The sequence below is a fragment of the Acanthopagrus latus genome, chromosome 13, assembly GCF_904848185.1.
Source record: "Acanthopagrus latus isolate v.2019 chromosome 13, fAcaLat1.1, whole genome shotgun sequence".
NCBI lineage: Eukaryota > Metazoa > Chordata > Actinopteri > Spariformes > Sparidae > Acanthopagrus > Acanthopagrus latus.
This window is the reverse complement of record NC_051051.1, coordinates 6,067,554-6,088,585: the sequence shown is the minus strand read 5'-3', so window position 1 is coordinate 6,088,585 and position 21,032 is coordinate 6,067,554. Positions and strand designations below refer to the sequence as shown.

The 21,032-nt window shown below is 40.7% G+C and overlaps 1 protein-coding gene across 5 annotated transcripts in view; it reads right to left on the bottom strand.

Moving 5' to 3' along the window:
- Positions 1 to 313: 313 nt before the first annotated feature.
- Positions 314 to 21,032, bottom strand: part of LOC119031202 (RNA-binding protein Musashi homolog 2) — a 249,474-nt gene continuing 228,755 nt past the window's right edge. For 2 of the 5 annotated variants that reach the window (XM_037119517.1, XM_037119519.1), the window contains exons 12-15: positions 11,140 to 11,319; positions 7,040 to 7,194; positions 2,095 to 2,165; positions 314 to 951 (exon numbers count right to left, since the gene is read on the bottom strand). In XM_037119517.1, coding sequence (XP_036975412.1) covers positions 2,124 to 2,165; positions 7,040 to 7,194; positions 11,140 to 11,319 — 377 coding nt within the window. In that variant the 3' untranslated portion in view covers positions 314 to 951; positions 2,095 to 2,123. Of the gene's footprint in view, positions 955 to 2,094; positions 2,166 to 7,039; positions 7,195 to 11,139; positions 11,320 to 21,032 lie in introns of all 5 variants that reach the window. The other 3 variants (XM_037119520.1, XM_037119521.1, XM_037119518.1) reach the window with 2 other exon arrangements.

The window sequence follows — 21,032 nt, the reverse complement described above, 5'->3', positions numbered from 1 at the left end:
AACTGTTTACAGCTTTTTTCTTCTATTCACACGCTATAACATGTTTTTTTCTTTTTGACACACCATCACAAAAATATGCTATTCTCTCACTGAGTTGGTTATATGCAGTGACTGGAATAATATGTACAGCTACATTTCTTTTTCTCAAGTTTGAATTCACAATGTAGTTATATGAAATTTTTGTTATAGCATATATATATATTTCTAAACAACAAAAACAACACTTATAAAAAAGGACCATAAAAATATTGGAGTCCTCTTTGTATTGCCCAAAAATAGGTAATTATGGTTAACAATGAGACATCACAAGAAATAAAACAGCTACTAAGATTTATTACTTAGATACCCTCTTTAAATTTGTCCTTAAAATGTTTCTTTTTTTGTTGTTTTTTTCCTCGGAGTCTCTCCACACTGAGCTTTTCTTTTTTAATCGCAGGAAAGACTGGAACACACCAATCATTTCGCCTTTTGACACTACGAAGATGAAGACATGACTTGCAGATATTCTTGGCTATGACCCCTCCCCCCTCCCGTACTTCCAAACAAAAAACAAACAAAAACAAACTCCATTTACACAAAGATACTATAAGATTAAAATAAAATGACACGAAATTAAAAAGGTTTAAAACTAAAATAACTTCCCCTAAAAAAAAAAAAACTCATCGAAAACAGAAAAAGAGCTAAACAAGAGGAAGGAAACAGGTGAATGAAATTGACGTGAAACATCATACCAAACCAGGTTGTAAAGTTATAGGAGGTTTGGATTATAGTACAGCAGTTGTTATTTTTCTGAGATGACTAACGTTTTCTTTTCTTCTTCATATGGTTTTCCCCCAAACTTTCGTTCTTTTTGCCCGGGTGATGCTGTAGTGCTTGAAGTTGGATAGCATCACCTGCACACAAAGCCAATTAGAAACTTCGTCCTGTCTTTCCTGGGCCACCAGATATACTCTGCTGGGTGATAGAGGAAAAGAAAAGAAAAGGAAAAAAAAAAGCAAAAATGACATAGCGTTAGAAAAAACATTTCATCTGCATGAATCCTTAACATAAAACACTCGCCTGAAATGACTCGACATTCACACGACCTCCAAACAAAACATTTCTGACACCTACCGAGACAAATTAACGTGAAATAAATGTGACAGCAATCATCACAAAAGTGCAGCAGGTCAGCGCTCGCTGCAGGCGAAAACATCGATATGTGTAATTACAGTAAAGGACAGCCTGTTAAACACCTTGGTGCATGTATGTTGACACCTCTATAAGTAATCTATACTTCTTACGCCACTTGTTAACTTAGCAATCATTCTCATGCATGCGCTGCTGCTGTCGAGTATTTTTTTTTTCGATCGCTTAGCTGGAAAATAAACACGAGCGCACAAATGTCCAACACATATCACACATCGGATCTACAAAAAGTAAGCTGGAAGCAGACAACAAAGCTCAAGACATTTAGAATGAGTTTTACGCTGTACATACGAGGGGGCGAGGTTAGCAGAAAAAGATGGATTACAGGGACAAAATAAACATGATAAAACTGAAATATTCGGTTCGTCAGACATTTACAGTTCGGGAAATATTTAACGACTGCCTCGAAAAGGTTTTTTGGGAGATTCATTTCAGTCATAATAGTGAAGAACTTGGATCAGAATCATCAAAAACATTACAAACTGGTGGGTGACATACTGTAAAAATAGACTAATTTAGGATGGAAACATTTCAAAATGTTGATCAAGAAAAAAAGGAAAGAATAAAATGCAGAACTGGTAGTACGGGTGTGTGCGTGACTCCTCCTAGATTCACTCGCACAAACAAACTGATCAGGATTGATTTTGTTTAATATTCATAATCTTCCCTGTTTATCATTTCTTTTTTTTTTTTGGGTTCAGATATTAAACACAGAACCACGCCAAATTCATCTTGGATATGAACGCCTGCCGTCACGCTCACAACTTTACTACCAGCTCTGTCATTTCAAGGGGGGGGGGAGGTGCATTAAAAAAAAAAAGAAAAAGAAACAACGAATAATGTGATGAACACATATTAAAGAGAGAGAGACTTTGATAGAAATGCACAGTAAATAAAATGCAATACCTCTGATGAGATGGCAACCGGCCACCTGTTCAATGGTATCCATTTGTAAAAGCTGTCGCAATCAACGGGCCCTAAAAGTGTACAGTTAGTGCTTTTGTCAGTATGCATTTCAAAAGGAGAGAAAAGTGAGTAATCATATCAACTTTCTTTGTTTTTTTGTTCTTTTGTGTGTCAGCTGGCATGATTGTGAACTTTTTCATTCAGTTTGATCATGTTCAGTAGCAGAGCAGGACACCGTACATGTCATATATACATTATTACACAGGTGTGTTGTTGTATAAATCTTTGTAATGGAGAAATCACTTCATGTTAACAAGAGCTGGATTATTATTATTATTATTATTTTTTGGCTCTGGAGAGAAGTGTGAATGATTTCATTCTGTTCGTTAAATCATTCAAGATACAGTCACTGTGGCGGCACTCCCTGTGAAGACCACGTCTGCGGTGCTTTTGAGGAGAAAATCATAACGCAGGTAGCAGATTAAAACAACCGTCATCGTCAAAGGGTAAATGAACAGTTAATTAAACTTTAGTTAACAGCTAACAAACAATGAAATGCTTTATAAACCATTTATTACTCAACTGTGACATTCCATAAACATCAATTGCGACTTTACAATAAACACTTTCTAAAGCATTTCATTGATTTTTCACAGTTAGATTCACTATTATCAAAAGTGTAATCAACTATAAATGTACCGTTTACTGATGATGGTTATTATGTTGTATTATAATACATTCGTTAGTCTTCACAACCACACTCATAAAACAGACATAATGCTCTCTGATGCACTATAAACAACAGTCATTAACACAATCGATGGGACTTTCAATGAGTTAAAAGTTTAGGTGTCTTATAGACGGTCTCACCGAGTTATATAAAAAGAGAGATGGACTGTTGGGGCTTGTAAGACTTTGTGACGATCTGCAGACGAATCCAGCTACTGATTTGTGCGTATGTCTAAACACTTAATATTCCAGGTCCGTACGTTTAGCCGTAAGTGGGTGGTGATTATGAAGCAACACATTTGAATTGTCTTTGAAACTGACCTGTAAATGCCACAACAATTCCTTTTAAAATGTATTAAAATGACCCCAATATCATTAACAGTAACATTTTTCCTACTAGCAGTTCATGCGGTTTGGTTTCTGCTTAACATCTGATGGTAAAAATATGATTATAAAATCACGTTGGAGGTAACTCTTAATACATTTGTGGCAATTATGCCTCGTTATAGATGCATCAGTATGTACTTCACTTTACTAATCACATATAATGATAACTTATGATACTGTAAGTCCTCACCACAGCTGATTGTTGAGGTCATGATGCATTATAAGACACATCAGTCAACCTCCTGTCAATAACTAGTCGCCAGTAAGTCGCAAGATGTTTGAACCCAGGAACAGAGCATCATAAAGCATTATGGGTCTTTTGCTGATGTTGTCATGAAGTGTTATGAATGCATTATAACACACAACGCCCCCCATAATGCACTGCACACGGTGGTCTTCAAAAAGAAAGCGCTACCATAACTTAAATTCATATTACTTTTCTATACCAACACAGTGTAGTTCTCAGGTTACAATAACCTGAGTGACAAATATGTGAAGGAGATAATAATAATAAAACGCACACACATACAGGTCACACACCATCCCTATTCATGCCGACATACACGGGAGATGTTTATCTGAAAGCATGCGGAGGAAGAGGATCATGAACAGCCCCTCAGTGAGATCAGTGTGTTTTGGAGTATTGAACGGTTTTCATTATGCCGCTCGGTTATCAGGATACTGTGAATACAGCTACTGACAGGTCTGAAGAAAATCCTTTCGAAATTCACACACAACAGTGAAAAGAGGAGCACTTTCCACAGCGATTATCTGTCTTTATCGCTCCAATCAGCTAATTGCGCTCTAATTGTCTTGCATAAAAAAAAAAACAGTTAAGTTCATTACTGCCTCTTCACAGTGGCTGTTTTGATATTGGCTAAAGGGATTAATAAAATCGCTGGAGCGTAAGACCGAGGGACAAATCAGTGACTCCGAAGTCATCCGTGAGGTTGTGACATATGATGATCTTACGTGCGTTCAGTTTCGACAGCGTCCTCGGCTGGGAAAAAAAAAAAAAGAATTATGAAGCACATTTTAGTTCTGAATCATTTCCTATTTTAATGTGTCTGAATAGAGAGATCATCTCGCCGAGAGCAGAAAGTCACAGGGCTGCTGCATCACCTCTCTGCTTTATTGCACTCGGTTTGATTCACTGGGTAATTCTGAAGTGGTGATTTAGTGCGCGGCGTCGCAGGCACAATTTGACATTCTGTAAGGGAATCACAAACCCTCGACTGGATTATATGACAGAAATACAGTACATTCTTCACTGATCTGCTTATAAATGAGCCCTTCTTTTTTTTCCCACACCTCCTTTAAAAAGGTAAACGTGAGGACATTCCTATAGCATTTACAGCGTTTAATGCATTGGTGGGCTTGTTTTATTATTATTTTTTTTTTTTGCATCCTCTCACTCAACTCTGGTCACAAACTGTTGCAACAAATGGAAAATAATGGAAACAAATCGCCTCATTTCCATCTGTAAACTATCTGCTGCTAAATCTGCTTTGAAAATGAGCCAGCCCGGCCTTTCATAACAAATATTTTGCTTCCTACACTGAGACCAACAGATTATGGCAGATAGCCAGTGGACCTAAAACAATTAATAAGAGCGGCTTTGCTTAGGAAGCAAAAAGCCAATAAAATGCATTTTTCTCGTTAAGCTCTCTTTTTGTTTGCATATCATAAATCAATTACACATACTTACTAACATTAAAAAAGAGCCATTTTACCCTCTCATGAGCCATTTGCACATTTTGCTTGCAGTGACACAGCCCCATGCCGAAATTACGTCTGTACAAGTCGCCCATTAACTTCATCCTGGCTAAGCTGTTACACTTTGTCCCATTGATTCACTGCACTGCACACAGTGATTAATCTCTTGCACTTTTTCATACAAAACAAAATGTTTTGTACCAGGACCGGGCACAGTGATAAACCTAAACTCAGCTTACAAAAAAAAAATACAACAAATAACTACAACAATACCACAAACAACCAAAATCCATCTTTGCCTGCACTTCCTGGTTACTGTAGGATATTCAAATTAATGATGTGGACCGTAAAGTTTGGGAAGAGAGTCTTCACCCCGTTGTCTCGCTCGCAACACTAATGGGCTTGTTGTTATTCCACCTCAGTTAAGCCATGCATTAATTAGCTTCTTTCAGAAAGCAGGTGTTATTTTCATAACCTATACTGTGTCACTCAGTTCAGTCATGTAAAACAGTACAAACATGCCCCAACAAGCCTGGCGAGTGAGTCTGAAGAGCTCAGCCCCGATGTAACTCGTGAGGGGGGCCGTAAAAATGCAGATCGTGAAACATTTAGATTAATCATTCGGTGTGATCCAGGGTGGACCGACACTCAGGCAAAGTGCACCAACAGCTGATTCCCTTCATTGACAACAAGTTCCTAAACAGAAGCTAAGAAAGATAGTTTGTATTTGACAGGATTTAGTTGTGGACATTTGAATGTCTGGGCGACACATCACGCAGTTTTTACCTGTTCTCAGACAGCTAACTCATGAATGCTAAATGAGGGTGACTTTATTATAGCAGCTTGGTTAAAGTTACTTATTTTATTGGCTTTAAAAGGGGCAATATGTAAGAATTTTGGCTACTAAATCAAGTAAAATTACTAACAGCTAGCCCCGGCCATTCCTGTGAGCGTTGTAAACACTAGCTGCACGGCTAACTGAGCTAAGTAGCTAATGGCCACTTAGTAGCCAATTCTTACACATCGCACCTTTGAGATGATCTCTCCAAGACTTTGGGGTTATAATAAACGAAACGAAACAAAAAGACCGCCGTTCGTGTCAAGCGTGAAACAAAAAGTCAACTGCGAGCTGTTTTAGCTTACTGACATGCAAGTTTTTTTATGTACATAACTTAATGAAGCACATAAGGGACATAAGTATCACGCTTACTTTGATCTCAAACCGCAAAACTAAAGTCGCTTTCTTGCCTACACCAAACTGTGAGCATACGACGAAGGTCTGGTTTGTCTGTTGCTGGTAACAGACCAACATTTCATCCTCTTCAGTTGTTTATGTACGAGGACGTGTTACTGAGTTCTGGGGCTGAGGGCATCAAAGCATTTTTGTAGCGGTTTCTTTTTGATTGCAGTGAAAGCAAGAGGCAGGATTATGAACACAGTAGAAAAGGTCTGACTGAGAACACCTCTACCAGCCCTGATAATCTTACACTTATGAGCTGATATGGAAACTGGCAGCTGAACTTGATCAGCAGGAGGAAGAAGTGACACAGCACCTGGCTGAACATCTACACCTGGACAAGGACACCGGGAGAGACAAACAAAAAAAAAAAGCCTGCTCGGGAGCATTGTCCTGGTGACGGAGCAAGCTCGAGCTCTGGGACAGATGGGTTTCTAAAAATAAAGGAAATTTGTTCTGGGAAGGTGACACAGGGTTTGAAGTGAGGTGATTTGTGCAGCAGCTGAGGGGATAAACATTTGCATTTGACACAGATAACTTTCACAGCTAAGACCGGGGTTTACCCTGATGTACAAAATGCTTCTGGGACCTCTGAACTCGGCGACAGAGACCTCCCTGCTAAGAAATAATCCAGACTCTTACCGAGTTTTTTTCTTTTTTACTTTGTACTCACATCGAGGCAGGTGATGGTTATCATGATCAATTTAGTGGAAGAGTATAATGTCATATAATTAGTGAGCTCTACTAACACGTATCCAGTGTGCATTGGCTTAGTGTCTAATCTTGGCGGCGCTGTTATGACACAGACGAGGCAGCAGCTCAGCTCAAGGTGCGTTCAGACACGACACGACACAGAGTCTGCATGAGAGTACTCACTGTGATGCTGGGGCCAAACCCAGAGCCAGGCTGAGGGCTAGCAGCACTGATGTAGTTGCCCACAGCCGAGTCCTGGCTGCTAGGTCCGTACAGGTCGGCCACCGGCCCTGGACTGTTAGCGCCGGGGAAACCTCCGGGCCTCGATGGGTTGGTGCCTGCATACAAACACAGCGGGGGAGCAGAGCGGCTCAGAAACACCCAACGACCGTCGCTGCCAGTCTTACTTGCTATAAAGACATTTAAATCAAAAGAACACATTACTGGATTCATACATTTGTCTCCAAGGACTTGCTTAGATACTTACTGCTTAGAAAAATTCATTTGACAAAATGGTGCAGGATTTGTAGGTTTAAAAAGACAGAATTTTAAGCTGAATCCAGTATGATATTCTAAATGTTATCTACATGCTGTGTGTATTATGCATAGGAGTAACATTCACTTTGTATAAATCATGCACAACACAAAAACAAGCACATTTCTAGAGATACTTCCACCATGCTAATAATCTAGTAAGGTTGCAGTGTAAAATGTTGCCATGCATAATGTGAAGGAGTACTTGTAAAAACAACATCGGCTGTTGAGTAAGAAGAGTAACACAGGGTTATCGTAGGAAGGGGTTTTTAGATTTCACTTGAGCAGTTTGCACCCAGACATTTGATTTCCTATACGACCTAATGATTCATCAGTGCCGGCGAGAAATCCCAGCACAAAAACATTCTCCATACTTTTTTCCGCTGCGTGCTTCAGCTTTTCAGTCTGCTGTAGAGCAACTTCAGGTATAAAGCAAAATAAGTATGTGAGACAAGAGAAGGAGGCATAAAGAGGGGAATATAAAGGCTTGACCTGTTCATCTGCAGGTCGAAACTCGGGGGGAGGGATAAAAAAGAAATACTGTACATGACTTACCACCTTTGCCCTGTGAGTAAGAGCAACTCAGACTAATAAAATGTCTTTTGAAAATTCAGATGCCTGCTAAAGGCCAGTAACACTGGCAATACAGGAAAAAAAAAAAACAGCCGAGCAGAAAGAAAAATGCAGTGATCTCTTAACAGCAATCTCCTCCGCTGTCAGCTCCACGTAACCCTCTGTCTCACCCTTATTCACAGGGTGGAAAAAAAAACTGCTCAACTGCATTAAAAAGAAAAATCTTCCGAACACAGAAAACGCTCCATCTTGTGTATTTATATACGAGCTCACGGACCCTACGATGCCTGAGAGCGAGTCTTTGTAGCACATGTAGAGAAACATAAAAGAGTGTAGCTTAGCTGCAATATATCCGACATGTTGCTGAAGTAAAATGCACACGGCGTACAAACTGTATCGCTGTCACCATGTTTACAAAGCTATAGTCGACACATTAGGTCCATTAGAAGCACCTGAAAACACACTCCAGATATCCGCGTATAGCCCCTCTAGAAAATGAAGCCATCTCACTAAACACACATCTAGTGCGGTTGACACTGCTGTTTAAACTATAAGGACTTTAAACAGTGAGCAGCTAGTGCTCTTATCTTGCCTGCACAGCCCCCAGTAGGCTGGCTTATTATATAATTAAGGAATTTTTTTTTTTCACTCAAAATGGCAATCCTCATTTCCTACGACTGGTGATTTTTATTAAGAGTGCGGCTCACCCCTCTCTCCCTGTGAAGCTCATCTTTTTTTCATTTTAACGTCGGGGCTGCACCGGCTCTGCATCTAGCTCCGGGAGAGGAAAAAACAATCCAGGGTGCAATGTGGGTCAGATTGTTAGTCGGAACGAGGGCCACTGTTACTATTCATTTTGATTTGTTTTCATAAAAAAAGGGAATGATAGCGCTTCCGTCTTTTCTTGCACTTGTGGCACCGACACATTTGACTGAAAAGGACAAAAAAAAAAAAAAAGACCGGAGTGGAAATCATTTGATTCCGCGGAGTGACTTCTGTGTGTAACGTGGTTTGAAAGAAAAATGGGAAGAGCTGCGGTAATGAATGTCTAATGTATAACTCTATACAGAGCGCTGTGTAGCAGCGTCGCCTTTCTCTGACGGCAAAGTTGTATTTGCTTCGCTCTAACTCGTTTAAACGTTGTACAGATGTAGGCGCTTGTGTGCAAGAAGAGCATCTATCAGTGAGATATGCCATCAAACTCTTCTCTATTCTCCCTTTCAGGCTGGCGAGTGAGCTCTTCGAGGGGCTGCTGTACACAGTAATGACAGGATAAATGACAAATACGTAATCTCTGACCTCTAACTGGTAATCACCATCATAATATACACCCCCCCAAAAAAAATCCTGAAAAAACATTAATTTCTGCTCTCAAACAAACATCCCAATAAATCGCACCATTGTGATTCTATTTAAAATAATGTGATTTTTACATCATTAGGCTCAAGGTTGGCTACAAATATAAAAAGTCTATTTCACAGACAACAAGCACATAAATTGTGTTTAACGACGTCGACTCGCTCAGGATCCGAACGTGTCCTCTCAGGTGAGGAGAAACCTTGCGCTTCGCCAACCGAGCAAAACAACAACCATGCGTCGGCAGGGTGATTTGACACAAATCCTTTCTACTCCTATGACGACTATAATGTTGTCGCTAAACTAACATGTAGCAACCGGGCTTCAACATCAACTCCATGGCATTGCTGTGTGCATTTGCAGGGATGTTAAATAGAAGTAATCTTCCCGAAATCAAACACTACACACTGCTTTACAGCTCTATAGGGAATAAATACATAAAATAAAGAGTATAGTGGACAAAGATACTCAAACATCAGGCCTACAAAAATAAAATCCTTCACAAAATCACATCTGCGAAGCTGTTTTCTCTGCAACCTGTCTGTGTTTTTCCTGCTAAAGTTCACAGCGAAAGTCTGTCGGAAATGCCAACATCTGCCCGGGGCAGCTGGCCAACACTTTAACCATTTGAGGATTTGGGCCCCAACACTTACAACGCTTTACTTTTTTCGGTCCAGAAGGGTGAGAGGACAGCCCTGCTTTTTATTCTCAACATCTTTTTTTTGTTTGTGAAGGTAGTGGAGGCATGAGATCGAAGGCTGTGGCAGGATTAACGCCCAGCAGGGGCGCGCAGGTTCTCTCTGGAGGGAAGGGAACCTCACCGCTGTGTGTCGGTCAACACTGTCACCGGCACACAAATCTAGACCTCCTTTTACTTACAGCTACTTCAGATGAAATATACACATCGGTGGTACGTCATGTCAGTGCAAACACGTAAATGAGCATTGGAATAATTCTAAAAAAAAGGCTGTTAATCCTGAACACTGCTGTCTGCTCTCGTAGAACTAGCATGAATCATTTTTATGCACCACATGCAGCTACTGAAATGCGCAGTATATTTTACTTGTCAGTGAAATCTTTTGAAAGCTGTGATTACATAAGGCCGATAAGAACCTCAGAAAAAAAAAAAAGGCACGCAAAATGGAAATATGCTTGTGCTGTAGAGTAATGGCTGTATTATGCAAAAATGTTGTCTTTTAAGTGTCTAACGCTGCACAGATTTCCCTGTTAAGACCTCCACACACTAATAACACAAGCAATCATTGTTACACTTAAAATACTTAAAGGGCTCAACTAAAAAAAAAAAAACATATATATATATATAAAAATGACACCCACTCCCACACTTAACTCGTCTGTTTCCGCTGTTCAAAATTCACAGAAAACTTGAGCGGCGTTAGAGAGAGCCGGTGTACTCTCTCCGACATCATCAGTAGTTATTTTGTTCACATGCAAATGAAAGGATTACATTCTGTGTGTGCATTGGCCCCTTATGTGCAAGCAGGGGCTGGAACAAAACTCCACAAAGAAAACAGAAAATCTACATTTAAAAAAATTGAAAAAAAAAAGGAGGAAGAACATGCAATGCTATTCTGTCAGCAAGACGTTATTTAGAGTTTTTTTTTTTTTTTTGAAGGGAAGGGGGGATTTCTTTGTTTCTTTTTTTTTAACAAATGCAAGAGGAAAATGTCAAAATGTCAAAATAAATAGGTAAATAAATAAATTAAAAAAAAAAGATTAGATCATCTGCATGGAATAAATGTCATGAATCAAACTGAAAACTCCAAAAACGTGGATGAGATAGATGCGCATATACAAACCTGGGTTCTTAAATTGATCCGGGCTGTGTAGGTGCTGGAGGGGGGAGTTGCAGGCGGAGGTGGCATGCTCACTGTGCAGCATCTGAGCCGCTTGGGGCCCCAGGGAGCCATAGTCAGCAAAGGAGCAGGGCCCCCCCCTCTGGTCACTGGGCGCAGAGTAAAACCCATAATCGGGGAGGCCTGGGAGATACAGTATAGGGTGGGAAGGGGGAGGGGAGGGGACTCCATCATTGTGGAAATCAACTTTTTTCACTGTCAAAGTCAATGTCCAGATTGTCGAGCATAGCTTGGTGCTGTGTTACACCACTTTTTTCTTTTTTTGTGTACTTTTTAGGTTACATTCATGCGTTTTGTCTGCTTTAATTGGCCCTCCCTGCCCTCCCTCCCCAGCAGCTTCTGCCATGTGGCCAGGCCCCCCTGGCATATGGTCTGTGTGTGATACACTCAGCTGGATCTTAAACATTTAGCTGTACAGTTATGGAAGCATACTACCTCTCCCTGAAAAAACAGAATTACAGGGTTTCTGCAGGTTTAAACAAGTTAGATTGAAGACCTTTCATCAGACCATTGTGAAAATGCAATTTTACAGTAAGACCTATTTTAAAAAAAAACCGTATGAAGGATATGAAGGAGAAATGTCCCAGAAATCACTTGCAAAGTAAATCAACATAAACATTCAACTGAACATGACTGCATAGAACTGTGTTTCTGAGTGTGTGTGTGTGTGTGTATACAAGGAGCTATATCTTGTTGAAGTTGCTCTGAACCCATATTAGAAGTTAAAAAAAACCAAACAAATTGGACTGATCACCTCTAGAAGCCGCTATTTTTAAAATTATTTTGAGAGGAGATGCAACATTAGCCCACACACCACACTAGCTAGGTGTGACCAGGCTGCACAGTTTGTGTAACTATTTATTGGTTCCATGTTAGTTTTGTTTTGTTATTCTACAGCAGGAATAATATATATTTTTTTAACCAAGACACACCTAAAAGCAAAACTGAGGTTTATACATCTTAATAAAAGTAACTTTAACTTCATAATCTAATCAATTTAAAGCCTAAAATTCCGATTATTGGACTCTTTTTTTCTAAAAGCACCCACAGAAACCCTGCAATTAAGACCTACTCAATGAGTCTAATTGACTTGATTCAAATGGACCAATAACAATAAATACAAAAGATACAGTAAGGCCACAAATATTGATATTTCTGGGTTTAGCATAATTGACCTGCGTCCTCCATGTTTGCTTGCAATCATCAAAGAGTGAGATAAAACTGAACAGCCATTAAAACACACGTCAATACATTTCTCATTTCAAACCGGCAACTCTTCGCCGACATACCTGAAGGAAGCTTTTGTCATTTAAATGAAAAAGAAACAGAAAGCGCAACCAATCGATAATTAATTTAAAGCCTCTTTTTTTTCTTTTTTTTTTTTTGACCAGTAGCAACAGATGATAAGGTTTTATGTGAATGAGATACAGAGACATTCGTGTTTATTGATGACAGGCATTCTCGAGTGCGCTAAGTACTCTAAGCACGTCTCAGATTGGCCTCTTCCAATGATTCTCCCTTTGACACAGATGGTGGATTATCAACAAAATGTCTTTCAGCAATAAGTCGCGCTGACATTTATTGCTTGTCCTCTTAATCTGAGACAAGCTGCTCATATAAAGCGTGCAATTAAAAGAAACTGCTTCTTCTCACACCTCTTTGATAACAGAGTTAATCTACTCAGGAGGGGCTGAGATTGGTGACACCGGCTTTTTCATGCTGGGTTTCCCCTGCTGTGTGTTTTTCTTTTCTCTTTTTTTTTTATTTTATTTATTTGGGTCCTGGAGCGAATAGCCGTTCAAAGCCACTTCACCTCTACCCGTTCAGAGTGAGACAGTCCACTTCTGCCAAATGGAATGTAAGCACCAGCCATGTTTCTACCCGCCAATGCTTTTTAGCACTCTGATCTCACCACTTGCGGGCTGTCTGCCCACTCATCAAATTATAGGCTCCAAATACGGCAGGCTTCCCACGTACGTCACATAATGCCTGACACATTGAACAAAGCTCAAGAACCAATCATTCCATTTACTTCACTTAGACAAATGTCAGAGAAAATTGATTGGCCTTGCTAATGAGGAAAACTGGATCAATGGAATAATTATAATGGGGAGGGGGGGGGGGGACATTTGACAATAGCACAAACCATGTTATTGGGAATTCATAAAGACGCTATTCTAATATGTCACCAGAACAGACTGGAGCCAAACAGGCATCACTTTCCATTTCATATTACTTTCATATAATATACAAAGCACCATGAACTATGTGTGTCATCTTGGTGAATGTGACGTTGTAGCATCTTTGAAGGGGGGTTAGATTACATAAGATAGTTATTATTATTATTGCATATATTTATTGGCATCTTATCTCGACCATGTCCACATTAAGATATGGCTTCATGGGTATTAAATCCAAATACTGTTAACAGAAGATTATTGAAGTGGGTTTTATGTTGTAAAGAAACTGAACACACATGACACTGGGCAGACATTGTGTTTGGTTTAGTCTTGTACGTCACACTGTTAATTTGCCTTTGTGGATCAGCTGTGATGTGGGTCCCCACACTGCACGTCAATATAAAACCCTCGGTTTTGTCTAAGGCCGCACCAAGTCACAAAAAAACAAAACAAAAAAAAAACAAAATAAAAAAAACATCCTTTTGTGAATATTTTGACTGGTATTTTTATTTTACCCCCCAAAAATATTACAATCATGATGATGTGACATTTCATGGGGTCTGTACCAAACAAAGATGTCTTCTTAAAGCAGCTACTTACATTTTTAGATATTGTATTTTGTTTTTTCAATTCTGGGTTACTACTAGAAGAGTTTTACAGGCTTTAGTACTCAACAAACACATCAGTTCTCTCACACTGTCCAGTGCTGCAGCTCAGTATTCCCCCTCCTGTCTGAAACGCTCAGTTTTAGCTCCCCTCCCATACAGAGTTTGCTCTGATTGGTAAAAGGCAAAAAGTGCATAAGCATAATATGTCTCCTTTAATTGTGGAGCTCCAATTGTATCCACTGACAATTCAAATTAAGTTTGCTCAAATTATACATTGCATCATCCAAAAAAGTTTACAAAAACTAATAAGAGAAGAAAGGACAGAAAAATGCAATAAACGGAGCTGCAGATGGCTGGAATATGCAGACAAAATGGTCTGTCAGTTCTGCAGCAGAGTTCACTTTTCTATTAGATGGTTTTTGGCCACCGCACTTAAAATATTACTCCATTAATATTAAAACAAGATAAGTTTTCTTTTGACAACCAGCAGTATGGGGAATCGGACCGTGGAACTCTGGAAAAAAAAAAAGAAGCTGACTCAAAATTCAAATGTACAATCTTGCGGGACTCTGTGCAGTGTCTGCCCAGCTTTATGAAAAGAAGCTCAAATGGCATTAAGTGTCATTCAAACCAGTAAAAACTACCACATACTGGGGCAACTTTGGGTGTAGGTGAGTGGTAACACTAAGATTTAGCCAGGCAATAACATTTACAGACAAAGCACGCAGCTGCATCGTAGCAGGCTCAGGTGAGAAACTCGCTTTGTTTGTCGGATGGAGGCAGCTGGACAACAGTACGACTCAGACACTCGTGCAAAAAAAACCAAAACAAAACAAAAAAAAACATACGGACGCACGCTCTCAAAGCCATATATTTTCATCAGTGGCTATCTGATCAGTTATGCAGGATGAGACTGGGCAGAGTGTGCCCACAGCTGCATTAGTATCACCGATCATATCACGGTGCCTCAGACCTTACCACTATTAATATTCACACAATCTATCCAGAACAATGGGCCTTTCTTGGACTCCCTTTTTTTCCACTGGCCACTAATTGGATGTAATTACTCATCTACAAAACAAATGAGCGTGCTGAGGTTGCCTTGGAGACTAGATCAGGGGACCCAGCAGTGCGCATCGTTCGCAGGGCTTCATTTATACTGGTAATTATCTCCCCCACCCCCACCCCCTTTCCCTTCTGCCCTCAGTGACCAAAACTGGCTGCGAGGCGATGGCGAGGGGAGTGTCTTGCAGTCATCTGTTACTGACATCATCGGGGTGGCTCTCTTTAAGTGGATAAATGCCCTGCTCTCGTTCCCACTTTGCCAGGTGACTGCCTTTAAGGAGGAATCACAAACCTTGAAAGTACTGCTGCTCTTTTTTTTCTCACTAGTTGGAAAATAAAACTAATCACGCTGATGATGAAATATAGCGTCACGCTCTCTGGCCTTCTGGGACTTCAGAATGTGACAAATATTTTCATAAGTTTGCCAGCGCGCTGCTCCAAGTTTGCGACCATCCTTGTATCTCCGACATATTAACTAATAGCACAATCCATGGTCGAAACGTTAACAAACCGCAGTCTCACAGGTGAGAATAAAAACTTTGCTGGAACCTGCTATTACCGTCAGACTGATTAACTGGTCTCTTACTACCGGTACAAATGACACGAGAAACTGTAACGCAGGATTTCCTCCACAGAGAGATACTTTTTTGGTCGATGTAAGAAAATAGTTCCCACATGAAGCTGCTCACAACACAAGGTGTGTGGATTATTTTTAAGTTACAGGCTCGTGATTTTCTGGAAAGAGGCACTTTGAGCACCACAAGCGAGTGCCATCTAGTTCAATGACATTTAAGGGAGGGCTGACATCTCTGTGGCTGACAATCTCCAAAACTCGGCGACTATTTACATGGATAAATGGCACTGCAGTAGCACGAGTGCGGCCAAAGCATGTCATCATGTCAGTGTGTGATGCTAGACTCATGTCTGTGCGGGAAACCAGAGAAGACGTTCTTAAAAGTCTCTGTGTGTTCAGCTCTCAGTCCTTTTCTAGCTTTGAACTGAAACTCTTTGCTTTGAAGTTCAGTTTGTCACCTGTGTCACCTTTTTTGTACTTCCACATCTGGCTTATTTAAAGCTGCTGTAAGCGCTGCTTTCTTGTTAAGTGTTAAGTAACTCCTAATTCCAAAGGTAACCACAGTTACGGAGTCTTTGGTCAGTAACTCGTGTCTATCCTCTCTCTGCTTTTAGACATTTTCTGGTATCCCTGCCAAATGAATCCAATCAGAATGGAGAGCTCCACAAAGAGGCGGTCCTGTCTGCTTGTGAAGAGAGCAGGATGCTCCTGTTCTGGTATCCACACCGGTTACTGCAGAAGAGGGTAAGCTATCAATTCCAGTGCTCGTGGTGACGGCTCGTACTACCAAACAGGACAAGAGGAGAAAATTGCTTGAATAACAGAGAGGCAAAGAAAGCAGCCTCTGAACGAGGAAAAGAAAGGAGTCGTGCAAGTGTGGTAAAATAGAGAGTAGGGAGGAGGACTGCTAACTGCAAAACAGACAGGAAGTTTAGCTAAAATGGTGACAACGCTCACAGCAGCTTTAACTGTTTCATTGTGTTCAGCTGTGAGCTGGCCAATGTCTACAGAAAAGCACCATGTGTAACAGGAGAAATGTGAACTGTCCCTTTAAAATGTTGACTTCTTATTTATAAGCCTACTCTTTGAATTTACTGTTATGTCTGTAGTCAATAGAGAATACTGGGAATTGGGCAATATAAATATCTATTACCAAAAGTTATTTTCATTTTCTGCGAGGAATAATTTTTCATGCAGTCACTCCTCCCTTTTCCCTCGCGGCGCGGCAGAGATTCCTCGGTGGCCATCAAACCACATCACTCTACAGAAGACGTCAATAAACCTGACATGCTGCTTCTCAAATTAGCTTTGAATTTTAGAGCTACCATAATTAGCTTTTCCATTTTCACCAATGTCATTTAAAAATAGCGTGAAAGAAACTAACAGCTCTTTTGCTGTCTAGCCTTGCTTTCACTTTCCATTTGAAATAATCTTTTCTGAATGAATGGCTGAGTAATTAACAGCACTAGACACCCTTTTCAGAGAGCACAGACATTTCATAAATAATACATATTTAATGTCTTGTCATTTTGTGTTCAGAGAAGCTTGGCTAATTAATTTTAACAGATGATTTCTTCTTGCATTTACTCACCCATACTCAGGCCTCTGTTATTTTTTTTCTTCTTCTACTTTTCATTTTATGCCTGCTTTTCCCTTTTCTTGCTGTTCTTTCCAGTAATGGACAAACTCAACAGAGCTACTGATTTGCATTTACCTTCAACCATGGCTGGGGAACGACTGTGGAAATTTATAGAGGAAGAGGAAAGGCGATCGTTGAATCATGGGTAAAAAAAACAAGGCACAACAGTGTACTAAATCAGAGCACACTCATGTGATTTTAATGCAGATTTTTTTTTACCTTTGTGGTATCTGGCCTGGTTAGGACTGAGAAAGGGCACGCAGTTATCTACAGTCGGCACAGATTATCCCATCGTGAGCAGGCTCAGAGCTGACAGGCCTGGCCTTTTGGCGGAACACATTTTTTCCAAACATGTCTGGTCAGGCTTATGTGGTCTTGAAGAAATCCAAGACTCACTGCGGCTAAAATCTGAGAGTGACACTGGCTTCATCCACTGTTTGTTTAGACACAGAGGGAAGGAAAATACGAATTAAGTGACTGAGGAATTATGTTTACCAGCAAAGCTCAGTGAGATACTGTACATTAAGTAGATTGCCAAATCTTCTTACATCTTACAAAATTTAATTTGGAGGCATTTATCTCATAAAAACTGGGTGCAGCAAACTATGCAGATTAGCTTGCAATCTGTACGCAATTACAAATAAGTGGGAAAAAAACTCATTTAAAAAATGTAGTGTTTGTAACAATGTCACTTCAAAATAATATGACGATAATATAACATAATGTTGTATCAATATAATGCAAATGAAACAAAACAATCGAGTATTGATGAGGAAGGATACAACACAAACTGTATCTCATAAAACAGACAGGGCTGAAAACAAAACCTTCCTCCCATTAAGCCGTCAGTAAGTTTTCTTCAGAGAACGTGTTACGTATGCAGCCCCTGGAGGGCAGAGTGCTGATGTCCCTGAAGGCCTGTGCCTGTAACCTCAGAGCATCTGCTACCCACAGCTGTGAGAGCCAACGCTTCGTGGTGGAGGCGCAAAGGGACATTTTGCCCTCCCCGATGTGTCACATCTTTCCCTGGGCCTTGAACAAAAAACCCATGCAGGATGGGCTTGGCATGCCTGCTCATGTTATTTTGCACCAAATGCATGTAAAGCGCCTCTGGCCTCAGAGCTGAGCTCTGCAGATTAGCATCTGGGACAAATGGACCTAAGCTCACCAAGAGCCAGATTGATTAAGACCAGCGCACACACAGCCAATCCCGCTCTCCTCTCGGGCACTGCTGAAGATCACACAGCTCGTTGGGAGGAAATTGATAATGATCTTAATTTGGAAACGTCTGTCACATGAGTTTCCTTCCTTTCATTGGTGAAGAAAAAAAGAGGTGGGAGAAGAAGTGGGATGAGTAAAAGAGAGAAAAGACCAAAAAAAAGCAGGGACAACTAACTGAGGGAAGGAATGGGGCTTTAAAAAAATGTGAAGCACCATCTAGAGTCACAACAAAACCAGCAATTTATGCTGCAGTCCAATCTCTGCACAACACTGCCCACAGCCAACTCTATTTCAGTTTTGAACACCTGAGTCAAGTCAGACATACTGTACATAGCAAGTAGCCAGCCCTCTAAAAGCAGCTGAATGAGGCTTTGTGAACGCTGCAGGTAGAGCTGAGATCTAAGACTGACATTTGAGCTTCCCAGAAAGCTCAGAGGGACTCAGGAAAACACTCAACCAGAGTAGACTGGGACCTGTGAAGTTCCCCGGACTGTCAGAACCATCTGCATCACTTGCATTTTTCTCTGTTTGTACCTGACAATGCTATAGCACAGGAGATTTCAGATAAGTCTACTGCGGGCTGCGGGCTTCTTTTGAGGAATGCTTCAATCTGTTGCGTTTGCTGGTCTTCAGAGTGATTTTTCAAGCATTCGCATCAATAAACAAGGTGTTTTTGACATAAATGTCTAACGTTTGCGTTCCGTTCATGTATCAACTACATGTCAATACAGGTAAAGTGGCGACTGTGGCTCACTTCTGCAGGTTCATTCTTCATATCAACAGCAGAGGTAGATTATTCTTGTCCAAACTGCAGCCCAGGTGCTGCTGTATGCATTAGTCATCTCCAAATTAGCAATTTCCTCCTTCCTGCTTTACTATGCAGATGTTCATCCCCTCCAACTGATATAATGCGGCTGCCCTTTGTATCCTTCAGCAGCACCCAGCAGTATTTAAAAATCATGTTCAAACCCCTGGTACCAACTTATAAAGCCTAGTATAGGCCTGGACCTCTCTACCTGCAGGCGATAGTAAACTGTGCAGGAGCCACATCTCTCTGATCTACTTCTAGCCTGAAGCCACAGACGTCCTCACCGACACGCGTCAAGAAAGACCGGTCTTTGTTCTTGCTCTTTAGTGGGGCAACCTGCTCCTGGTAGAGGATCATGGCAGCAAAATACCTCACCATCTTCAAAAACCCACTGAAGACCCACCTCTTCAAAAAGGTACGTGGACTGACACGGCCTTTACTAAATAAAACATCCTGCCTTGCCTTTCCTAGAAGTAACCGAAACTCAGTGTTCTGTTTTCTGGCCGTGATAACTGGCACTTTCTCCTGCACTGAAACAGGTCACAAGCATTCAAATCCTTTTAAGGGGGACTCCAATTTTACACATTAAAAGGTTTCATTTGTAGACTCTGGCCACAGTTCCCAGGTGGATTACCACCAGATTGAGCGGCGACTGCGGCTCTTTGCTAGCTATCCCTTGGTTGTAGCTACCTAGCCTTAGCTACTTTAGCGCATGGCTCAGTTATCCAGGGAGCCAGTGGCCCTGGAGTTGACAGGGCCCAGCTCATCTTAGGCCACATGACATGATGGTGAATCCTGCTGGGGATAGAACTGGAATATTTCCACTTCTTCCTACTGACCAAATCAGAGGTGATGTGAGAACCAAACCAAGACTGTGTCGGTGAGATTAATTTAGCTAGTGTCGAGTCTGATCGTATTTATTTGACATGATGTCAACACTATTGTTTCTTGACATTCTCTTAATGTTAGTACATGTTTTTTCTTCCCCAGAAGATGTTTGCATCTAATCTGATAATTTGCCTCCGGTGATGTCACTCATTTGCTTGAGTGCACTGTGAGTAATGTGGGCACCAGGAAAAAGAATACACAGAATTTAAAAAGGCAATTTTTCTGGTTTTAGAGCCACAAAAGGCTTTTAAACACACCTGCAAACACACTTTAATGTGTAGATTTGGTGGAGTTACCCTTTGACCTTGCATTATTTTACAGTTGGCAAACTAGTAAGAAATGTATATTGAGTTCTTGAATTCTATTTAATTGTAAATGTACCAAGTCTGCATGAGAAGCAATTGCCAATTTTGCAAATGCAGAAATAAGCAGTAAGATTTTCTCTGGTAGCTAAATGACAACATACGCAGGATGTATCGTATCTTGGCAAAGTTAGAAAAGACGGCTCACAGTCCACATATTCAGTAACTTTTCCTGTAATGGTACACAACTCAGGCTGCATCGAGGGTGTAGTTTCCTGCAAGTGGCGGGCCACAGCGAGAAGTCCAAAATACACCTTGTCATCAGCAGCGGTCTGTCATAGAGGAGGAAGTCAGCATGCTGTCATTTTGTCTGTCGAGCGTCGGGAGTAGGGTGAAAGTGCCCTCTGTCAGGGACGGGAAATGTCTTCCTCGATCACACAACACTCACAGTGTGCGTGTCGCTGACAAACAAGCTTCGCAGCCCCGCACAAAGGCAACGTCTATGCACAGAAAAACAAAAAACATAAATCTAAATAATACATCATTTTACT